The sequence below is a fragment of the Hordeum vulgare genome, chromosome 6H (genome assembly GCF_904849725.1).
Source record: "Hordeum vulgare subsp. vulgare chromosome 6H, MorexV3_pseudomolecules_assembly, whole genome shotgun sequence".
NCBI classification, from domain to species: Eukaryota; Viridiplantae; Streptophyta; class Magnoliopsida; order Poales; family Poaceae; genus Hordeum; species Hordeum vulgare.
This window is the reverse complement of record NC_058523.1, coordinates 425148957-425159999: the sequence shown is the minus strand read 5'-3', so window position 1 is coordinate 425159999 and position 11043 is coordinate 425148957. Positions and strand designations below refer to the sequence as shown.

Here is an 11043-nt window from a genome sequence, read left to right as displayed (position 1 = left end):
ATATAGGTTCACAATCCGAATTTGGAACGAGATTTGTATTTGGCTAGGAATCCACAATTCCTCGCCATTGGCTTGGCGGCATGAAGACTCAGTTAAGGCTTGGTGGCACAAGGCGGTGAATGGTGGAGGTTCGATCCGGAAGGCCATCGTCTCTTTGATTATGCCTATCTCGTGGGAAATTTGAAGAGAGCGAAACACGAGAATTTTTTGCACCACTGCAGCCCCGACGGACATTGTCATCGCGAAAATCAAGGAGGAAGCCCATCTTGGGGCGTTGGCAGGAGCCAAGCACTTGAGTATTATTATGTTATTGGAGAGCCCCTTTTATGTTTCCTTTTGCCGCTCTATGGCTTAGTCTAAACCTTCTCGTTAATTAATGAAAACGGCAAGTCTTTTGCAATGCTTAAAAAAAGTAGTTGTATTTACATATTTCTACCTCTGTATGTAGAAAAAGTAGTTGTATTTACATATTACTACCTCTGTATGTACATAACAAACGGAGGGAGTACTTTGCAATTCATCCACCATACATTCTCCATTCAGGAACAGCGCTGCGCCAACTCTGAATGCTAAGTGCTTACCCATTCACTCCCTTTCTGAAGCAAGCTACGTACAGTTAACTATTCCGGTGAGCTATCTACTGGTAGGACAGTGTTTACACCAGGCAAAACTTGCATGTCACTACCCAATTCGACATCTGCAGCGTTCATATAATAGAGAAAGGTGCTTTTGCATGTCGACGGTCATTCATTCTCCTGGAAGCATGACTCTTAATCAGGGTGTTGTGTATGTCATGCTTGCTCATGCTGCACAAGGCTCACTTTCTCGCTAACTCCACATCTCGCCGCGCGCATCCTAATGCTGATGACAAAAGCAATGAGCTGCAAAAAAAAAAAATGTCACCAAACCTTTAGTAACATGTGGCAAATAAATTTCGAATTGAACAGAATTCAGAAAGCTGTTCCACTGTACGCCTACCGTACAAAAACCAGCAACCATAATGCTGAAGCCTTTGAAGTTGAACGGCGTTGTTTCCGAAAGGAACCATGCTGACACAAGAAAACAAGATGATTGATTTTAATTCTATACCATTAGGGAAACCAAGACTGAAAAAACTTGCATCCCATAGTTTATGTGTCCATACCTGTCAAGGGAGTAAAGACAAGTGGAGCTAATATGCTGGCAAAAGAACTAATTCCAGATATGCACCCTTGAGCAATTCCCTGGAAGGGGACACCAAACAATTTTTTTGATGAGCAAAGTCACAGGTGTAAAATGTTGGGTAATAAAAGACAAACATCAGCAACTACTCAAGTTACCTGCTCATTTGATCCAACACTTTTTGATACATTGGTCCTTATCTACAGAAGTTGAAAAGATCAATAAAGTTTCTTTTGAACTTCTCGGAAGGAAGTGAAGGCGAAAAGGTGAGCAAAATATGGCTTACAGATGGGTGAACAAAAGCACTCAAAATTATAAACGCTGCAGCAAAGTAAGGTACCTGTGAGATAATTGCGGTAACGTTAGAGAACATAAAGTAGAAATACACTATCGCACCGCTGCACTACGCCTGCTTATTTCGCTGTGTCAACACAGCAACAGATAAATGCACGAAAATATGGAAGCAGTTGCAAAGGCCATAGGAAGTACCCAGTACGACCATGCGATGCCATACAGGAAAACCTGCAAAATATTTGGCAATTATTCAACGATCAAAACCGCAGTATGCTAAAGACTTCAGCAAGTAACTGAAACGATTAGATAAAGGGCTCTTACATGAGTGCATCCTCCTAACAGCCCAACAATAAGTAGCATCTCCTCACCAACAATTGGGGCAAATATTGGCATTACTGTTAACTGCAAAGGTGTCACAGGAAGTCAAATAAAAGGTAAAATGCATATAAGAATGTGAATAAGTTCTCTAGCAGCCTTGATTTTTTTTAATAGGAAAAACAGCTACGGAGCCTTGACATGGGTAGAAATTCAAGGCTGCAAGCTAGTCTGCAGTTACAATGGTATTGGCACCTGTGAGATCATTCCCGCAGCACCGGCAATCAGCATTAGATTAGCAAACTCGTCTTTGCTGTAACCAAACTGCGCTTTCAGGTAGTACTGCAAATGCAAATAAGTCAAAAATTAAACCGTGTTCCTTTTTTGAAGGGAAACTGTGATTTCAGGTAGCACAAGTGTATTACAGATAAGAGAAAAAACAGATACTCTGTTGCAATTATCAGATCAAGAAGTAAACAATTATGGGTTCCCTTAGTGAAAATTCTTGCCAAAATAGTGTGCTAATGATTAAAAGACTGAATTATAACAGTGCAATAGAGGGCACTGTGAATATTTGTTTTTTCTCTTGTGAAATATTTCTTGAACAAGACTTCTGAATTTTGATCCTTGCAGTTCAAATTCCAAATAATGGTCAACTTGGACATGAGAGAGTAAGAAATGCATACTAGTAATGCAGTCTGGAGACCGTGTTCACCGAGGCTGTAAAAGAAAGTAATCATGGCCGCCGTTGACAAGGTCAAACTGCAAGGAACAGTAACCACACATCAACAAACACTAGTCATGATTCTTCAGTGAGAACTGAGATGTGAGAGGTGCTATCTTACAGGATTACTCTGATTGAGGATTTGAGGTGGACAAAATTGTTAGCCCGGCTCAAAAAAAAAGTGGACAAAATTGTACTAGTACTACGTAGTAATATCCGAACGTTGGTGCAGATGCTGTGGTAAGTTTTTGAACGGGACCACTCCATATTCAGTTACTTTCAGAGCGGAAACACGCAGCAGAAACCTCACCTGCCAGTGAGGAGCGCGACCATGTCGGACGGCGACGGCAGCACGCCCTTGTAAGGCGGAAGCCTCGGCGACAGCTCTTCATCGGAGGAAGCGGAAGACGAAGCCGCAGAGGAGCAGGACGAGTCTTGGAGCAGGGAATCGCAGGCATCGTCATCGAAGGAGACAGCGGCGCCGGAATCCGGGACGAACGCCCTGAGGTAGATTGCTCCCGCGGTCCCGACGGCCGCGGCGACCTGGAAGGTGGAGGAGGTGGCGAGGAACCGCGCCGTGAGGGTCCCCGAGAGGAAGCCGGCCGCCGACACGCCTGAAAGGAGCCCGAACGCCGCCGCTCGCCGTTTGGTCCCTACGTGGTCCGCCTGCGCCACAAAATTCGCCTGGTCAGTCAGCGGTCACGAACTAGCGGCTGACCCCCACGCTTGTGTTGCAATGACACGTGGGCCGGTCAGCTAGTTTCTCGTTGGTTCTACTATTTTATTTTTGTAATACCAAGCACATCCTTTCTGTATCCTGCGGTTATTACACCGATATACAGTATATCTGGTGTTACCGTAAAAAAGTGATACTGTAGTAGATTGGTACTCCGTATTAATTTACCACGTAAGCAAGCGAGAGGCAGTGGATGCTGCCCTCGCAGAAGATCCCGGCGAGGATCTTCACCACGTAGTAGACGTAGAAGTACACCGCCGATCGGTTGCACGCCAGTATAACTGCCAAAGCAAAACAAGGAATGATCATTGATCACATACCCGCTCCACATTAACCTCGCCAACGAAAACGAATAATCACGCATACAGAGGGGCAAAATGGCGACGGTCACCGGCAGCGTCATCAGCGCCTTCCGGCCGTACTTGTCCGACAAATTCCCGACGATCGGAGTCACCACCAGAGCCCCCAGCCCCGTGATCTGCATACGCATATATACGTACGTGCCAATGTAAAGAAAAAAAAGGAGTAGAAACATAAGAAGGCGGAGGCAAATGCGTGGTGAGATTGCGCGCTCACGGCGTTCTGGAAGCCGCTGAGGTAGATGGCGACGGAGCACTCGTCGCGGCCGGGGCAGACGGCCTCCATGGTCACGTCGGTGATCGCCGGGAGCACCATGAAGGAGGAGAAGTGGAAGAGGAATGCCACCACGAACAAGTGCCCCAGCCCCACTAGGTCCTTCATCTCCTACGCGGCCGCCGTCTCCTACCGCCTCAAAACCTGTATATTTTCTGGCGGCGGCTTGCGATCACGTCGATCGTTCCGGGGAACGGGGAGGGGGTGCCTTATAAACCCCACTCATGGCGCGCGACGACAAAACAAATGCGATGCTTCAAGTAAGAGCTACCGTGGCTCTTTCTTGCTTAGGGTGGTAGGCCGCCTGACAGATCCTATCACTAACGGCGACGCTCCCATTTTCGCCAAGCTAGCCCGAACGGACGGGACAGTCCTGTAACCGCGCCTCCGGCTGTTACGGCCTGTGTACGATCTGCCGAGAGCACGCCATACCACCGGGCTGGGCTAGTGGCTAGTGGTGTTGCTGCTTGCGACCGCGACAGGGTGACAGCGCGCGAGAGGGAGGGGGAAAAAATAGCCGCGCTCCGGTGGCTTGCTTCTACGCATGGGCAGCGTCGTCGGACGGAGCAGTCAGCAGCAGTGCGTGCTTTGGAGTGCACTCCACCCTACTTTCGACTGGGTGATTGGATCTTGGGTGTGGCTTGCGGGGTTGGGACTCCTCTTGGAAGGGTCTATCTAATCCGGTTTATGCTCTGTTGGCGTTGCGGGTCTCGCATCCTCTGTGAAAAGCTGCTTATCGATGTGCCCAGATCATGGGCCGCAGTTGGCTCCTTGTGCGGTTATGATCGGTTGCACACGTACGACGGGCTTGATTGATGTGGTACTTCCCTAGGATGTTTGCTTCGCCGGTGGGGGAAGCCCCCTCCCCCTTGTGGTGTGGTGTGCTGCGCTTGCTGAATGCTGATACGATTTGATGTCGCATCGAGAGTGGCCGGTGAGGCGGTTTTTTCTTCAGTCAGCGAGCTTGTGCTGATTGGTTCTGCAGCAAGGCTGCAACCGTGATTCATGTACGGGACCAGGTGCAGTCCGGATCGACATAGATCATAGGTTTTGCAGTTAGATATGAAAGTTGCTTTGTTTGCACTTCTTGTTTACATGTTTAAAGAAAAATCAGAACAACCCCTCGTAGGCTTGACTACAATATGCTTGAGCTCGAGGACATGACTATATTCACTGGTACTAGCCCTATTAAGGCATATACAATGGTGTTATCTTAGAAGTGCCATATAGGATAAATGATGAAGTGGAGGACAGAGAATTCGGAAAAAAGATGTGCCTTCTTTTATTTAAGAGAAGATAAGAGGTGATCTTTTAGCACAATATGTCTCATCATGTTTTTAGAAATAGCTAATTATAGAAGATAAGGCTAAGAGATGATTCATTATAGACTCTTTTTTTGTCATCCCTAAATTACATGCAAGACTTAAGATAAGACTATCTTATTAATCATTGTACATGTCCTTAACAAATCCTAACTCCGAAGATAGGGTGACCCTGTAATGGCAAGCTGCGGTTTCGGCGGTGAGTATTTTGGATCAAATCATACTACCTTGATCTTGCAACAACAAAAGATAGTCCATCACCCGAAATGACAACTCCCATGGCAATCTGTTTTTTTTTGAATTGCATGGTAATCTGCTTTTTTTGAACTGCATGGTAATCTGCTTTAACGAAATCGTGAAACGCCTGGTTTCAGAGAGGCTCTCCTCTCCCCCCTCCCCCTCCCGCTGTCCTCTCCCCCGTCGCACCTACTGTCCTCGCGGTGGCGACCAGCTCCTCCCCTACCACATCTTCGGCATACTCCTCCCCTGCCACATCTTCGGCTTCGCCGTCTCCCCCCTCCACCCCCGCTCCCCTTTGCCGGACTTGGGTGGCTCCGGCGGCGGCACATGTGCTGGTTGCTGTGCCCTTTCCCCTCGGCTAGTTGGTAGCCGCTTTTTGGGCTTTGGAGATCGCCAATGATGCCTCCGAGTCGGACGACGACCTTCCTCACCGTGCAGCGGCGCAGGCGGGGACTGCGAGGGCGTGATGACCCACAAGTATAGGAGATCAATCGTAGTGCTTTCGATAAGTAAGAGTGTCGAACCCAACGAGGAGCAGAAGGATCTGACAAGTGGTTTTCAGCAAGGTAAAATCTGCAAGCACTGAAATTGTCGGTAATCCCTTTTGTAGCAAGGGACAAGCCTGGACAAAGTCTTATAGGAGGGAAAACGCTCCCGAGGACACACGGGAATTTCTGTCATGCTAGTTTTCATCATGTTCATATGATTCCCGTTCGTTACTTTGATAGTATGATATGTGGGTGGACCGGCGCTTGGGTACTGCCCTTACTTGGACAAGCATTCCACTTATGATTAACCCCTCTCGCAAGCATCCGCAACTACGAAAGAAGAATTAAGACAAAGTCTAACCATAGCATTAAACTAGTGGATCCAAATCAGCCCCTTACGAAGCAACACATAAACTAGGGTTAAGCTTCTGTCACTCTAGCAACCCATCATCTACTTTCTACTTCCCAATGCCTTCCTCTAGGCCCAAATAATGGCAAAGTGTTATGTAGTCGACGTTCACATAACACCACTAGAGGAAAAACAACATGCAACATATCAAATTACCGAACGAATACCAAATTCACATGACTACTATTAGCATGACTTATCCCATGTCCTCAGGAACAAAAGTAACTACTCACAAAGCATAATCATGTTCATGACCAGAGAGGTAATGAGTAACATCAAGGATCTGAACATAAACTCTTCCACCAAGTAATCCAACTAGCATCAACTACAAAGAGTAATCAACACTACCAGCAACCTTACAAGTACCAATCGGAGTCGTGAGACGGAGATTGGTTACAAGTGATGAACTAGGGTTTGGAGATGAGATGGTGCTGATGAAGATGTTGATGGTGACGAGTCCCCTCCGATGAGAGGAGTGTTGGTGATGACAATGGCGATGATTTCCTCCTCCGGGAGGGAAGTTTCCCGGAAGGATCGTCCTGCCGGAGCTCTAGATTGGTTCTGCTCAAGTTCCGCCTCGTGGCGGCGGCGAATCCACGAAAAAGCTTCCTTCTATTTTTTCCTGGACGAAACCCTCCATATAGCAAAAGAGGGGGCCCAGCGGGCCAGTGTGCTCCCCACAAGCCCCCATGGCGCGGCCTAGGGGGTGGCCGCGCCGTGCAGGCTTGTGGGCACCCCCTGGTGCCCCTCCGGCACTTCTTCGGCCCATTATTTTTTATAATTCCCGAAAAAAATCCTCATTGATTTTTACGGCTTTTGGAGTTGCGCAGAATAGGTATCTCAAACTTGCTCCACTTTCAGGCCAGAATTCCAGCTGCCGACATTCTCCCTCTTCATGTAAACCTTGCAAAATAAGAGAGAAAATGCATAAGTATTGTACCGTGAAGTGAAATAACAACCCAAAAAGCGAGAAATATCAACATGAAAGCATGATGCAAAATGGACGTATCAACTCCCCAAGCTTAGACCTCGCTTGTCCTCAAGCGAAAGCCTAGCTCAATAAATATGTCCACATGTTTAGGGAGAGAGGTGTGGACAAAACAAGATACAAACATGCATGCATCATGATCATGATCATGATCAGAACAGAAATACCAACATATAATCTCTCATGCTAAAGTGATAATTCCTTCACAAAGTAAAGCATGGATCAAGAACCTTACCGAGAAGTAACAACCGATAGCCTTTAGTCATTGAAGCAATTGCGATTTATCACAGCATCAGAAAGAGTCAAATAAGAGCTTGTAAAGCAAATCCACATACTCAATCATTCTTTCGTTCTCTACAATTTCTACAACTCACGTGGAACTCATGAGATCAAAGTTTCAGCTGGACACAGAGAAAGATAGGGGCTTATAGTTTTGCCTCCCAACTGCTTACCTCAAGGGTAATGTCAACAATAATAATTCATGAATACTTACCTCCAAGTTGACATATGAATATAGATCTTTCCCAAGCATATGACGTTAGCCAAGATAAAGGCGAAATAGGGAATTGGTGAAGATCACCATGACTCTTTCAAGGGCAAAAAGTAAAGGTACAAGATAGGCCCTTCACAGAGGGAAGCAGAGGTTGTCATGCGCTTTTGAGGTTTGGATGCGTGTCCTCTTAGTGTAGAGGAACATCACTTTATATTGCCTCCTGTGATAAAGAACTTTATTATGCAGTCTGTTGCTTTTATGTCTTCCTCATCACAGGTTCGCACAAAGCTTATTTTCCACACACTAATAGATCATACATATTAGAGAGCAATTTTTATTGCTTGCACCGATGACAACTTACTTGAGGGATCTTATTCAATCCATAGGTAGGTATGGTGGACTCACATGGCAAAACTGGGTTCATGGTTTATGGATGCACAAGTAGTATCTCTACTTAGTGCGGGAGGTTTGGCTAATGTGAGGTGGAAGCAATCATCACATGCTAAGGGACCTCTAATCATATAACATTGTTCGGAGCCAAGCAAACACAATTCATTATGTTGTCTTCCTTGTCCAACATCTACTTCTAGGCATGCAATAGTTTAGTGAGTGTTCACAATCATAGATGGTGTCAGAGATGATATATTTATATGTGAACCTCTCCTTCTTTATCACTTCCTATTAATTGCAACCATGACCAAGGTCTACGTTTGTCTACCCTCAACAAGTTTTAATCCTCATTCTTTTTATATGCGATGCCATCACTTCCCATAAGATCATTAGATGATCTTTCATGCTTTTGTTCTTTTCTCACTCTATTGATCATGGCAAGAGGCAAAGCCCTTCAACTAAGACACTCTTTATTATATGGCTCACGAGCTCGAATACATCGGGGGTGACACAAAGCAAAACTAAAGACTAAAACACTAAGACTTTTAATCTACTAGAGAAAGAGAAAACTGAAAAGGAAAACTAAAACAAAGGTAAAGGCAAAAGATGTGATGGTGATACGATACCGGGGAAACTCCCCCAAGCTTGGCACAAGCCAAGGGGATTGCCCATACCCATGTTTTGTTGTCTTCATTTGGTGGTGATGGTGGAGGAGTTGTTGCAATCTTTGACTCCAAGAGGGCCATTAATATTTGATTTGTACCTTGGAGATCTGCGATATGTTTTTCCAGCAAAACAACTTCACGAGTGAGACAAGTATTGCGAGCACGGGTTGTTTCACAAAACCTCAAGAGTTCAATCAAGGATGGAGACAGTAGGTGGAGGTAGGGTTGGAGGAAATCCACTTCCTCAACTTCTTCCCTGTTGAGCACAGATTGCACTTCGTCCCACGCCTGATTCCTCTCCTTGGTTTTGCCCTTGGTTTCTTTAGGTAGCCTTTCCTTAGCCTCCATGACCTCCATCCTTTTCATATCAGCACTTACTTCTCCATAAACTTGAGGGAGATTGTTCTCCCCCACAGATTCCTGAGACGACATCTTGCTCTAAATCTGCGGCAGAAAACAAGCTCGAAACGAAAAACAGAGGAAATCTGCGTGATGCAGGGGTCAGACCAAACGGGAGTATATATAATGATTTTTTCCAGACTAGAAGGAGTACCATGCACGAAAACAGAGTCCGGGAGGCGCACGAGGTGGCCACAAGCCCTCCCGGCGCGGCCAGGGGGTGGGCCCGCGCCGGGCAGGCTTGTCGCCTCCTCGCGCACTTTCACGACTACTTCCAATTTTTTTATTTTTTCAAAAATTCCAAAACGGAGAAAATTTCCTACTCGGAAAGTTTTGGACTCTGTTTTCTTACCGAATCACATACCTCTTCGTTTTCGGAGTCTGAAACAGGCTGATAAATATCCCTTAGGTATTTTTCCGGAGTTATGGTATTGATAATATTGCTTTCAACATTTATGGGAGTACCTGAGATATAATGCTTGATTCTCTGCCCATTTACAACTCTCGGACAATTACCTTCCGTGTTGTTGATCTTGATAACACTGGAACGATATACTTCCTCAACAACATAGGGACCTTCCCATTTAGAGAGAAGCTTGCCTGCAAAGAATCTTAAACGAGAGTTATATAGCAAGACATAATCACCTACATTGAACTCACGCTTTTGTATCCTCTTATCATGCCACCTCTTAACCTTTTCTTTGAACAACTTGGCATTCTCATATGCCCGAGTTCTCCATTCATCAAGCGAGCTAATATCAAATAACCTCTTCTCACCAGCAAGTTTGAAATCAAAGTTGAGCTCTTTGATTGCCCAATAAGCTTTATGCTCTAGCTCAAGAGGTAAATGACATGCTTTACCGTACACCATTTTGTACGGAGACATGCCCATGGGATTCTTATAGGCAGTTCTATAAGCCCATAGTGCATCATCGAGCTTCTTAGACCAATTCTTTCTAGACCTGTTGACAGTCTTTTGCAGAATTAGTTTAATCTCTCTGTTGCTTAGCTCTACTTGACCACTGGACTGAGGGTGGTAGGGAGACACAATTCTATGGTTGACATCGTACTTAGCAAGCGTTTTACGGAAAGCACCATGAATGAAATGTGAACCACCATCGGTCATTAGATATCTAGGGACTCCAAATCTAGGGAAAATAACTTCTTTAAGCATCCTGATAGAAGTGTTGTGATCAACACTACTAGTGGGGATAGCTTTTACCCACTTAGTGACGTAATCAACAACAACTAGGATTTGAGTATACCCGTTGGATTTTGGAAAAGGTCCCATATGATCAAAGCCCCAAACATCAAATGGTTCAATGACAAGTGAATAGTTCATAGGCATTTCCTGATGTTTGCTAATATTACCTATTCTTTGACATTCGTCACAAGACAAGACAAACTTACGGGCATCCTTGAAGAGAGTGGGCCAATAGAAACCTGATTGCAATACCTTGTGTGCAGTTCTATCTCCCGCATGGTGTCCTCCGTAGGCCTCGGAGTGACAGTTCGGTAGGATCTGTCCCTGTTCATGTTCAGGTACACAACGTCTAATAACACCATCTACTCCTTCCTTATAAAGGTGAGGATCATCCCAAAAGTAATGTCTCAAGTCAAAGAAGAATTTCTTCTTTTGCTGGTAAGTGAAACTAGGTGGTATGTATTTGGCAACGATATAGTTTGCATAATCAGCATACCACGGTGCACTACGTGAAGCATTGATGACACTCAATTGCTCATCGGGAAAGCTATCATCAATAGGTTGTGGGTCATCAAGAACATT

At 45.4% G+C, this 11043-nt stretch overlaps 1 protein-coding gene across 1 annotated transcript; it reads right to left on the bottom strand.

The window, feature by feature from the left end:
• Nucleotides 1-506: 506 nt before the first annotated feature.
• Nucleotides 507-4327, bottom strand: LOC123402221 (hippocampus abundant transcript 1 protein-like). The gene is made up of 13 exons (XM_045096114.1): nt 3807-4327; nt 3597-3708; nt 3399-3511; nt 2805-3160; nt 2457-2532; nt 2026-2112; nt 1777-1857; nt 1651-1683; nt 1448-1501; nt 1320-1361; nt 1145-1223; nt 979-1049; nt 507-881 (listed from the first exon to the last, which is right to left on the bottom strand). The coding sequence occupies exons 1-13, from the start codon at nt 3969-3971 to the stop codon at nt 792-794; spliced, it is 1359 nt and encodes a 452-aa protein (XP_044952049.1). The 5' UTR covers nt 3972-4327; the 3' UTR covers nt 507-791.
• Nucleotides 4328-11043: the final 6716 nt, after the last annotated feature.

Bases quoted from the DNA above. Each gene is read 5' to 3' on its own strand.
- LOC123402221 (XM_045096114.1), bottom strand. From the start codon at position 3,971: ATGAAGGACCTAGTGGGGCTGGGGCACTTGTTCGTGGTGGCATTCCTC. The intron at 3,512-3,596 runs GTATGCGTGATT...TTGCTTTGGCAG, and splicing joins CGTCGCCATTTTGCCCCTCT to TTATACTGGCGTGCAACCGA. The intron at 882-978 runs GTAGGCGTACAG...TTTTTTTTGCAG, and splicing joins TGGTTGCTGGTTTTTGTACG to CTCATTGCTTTTGTCATCAG.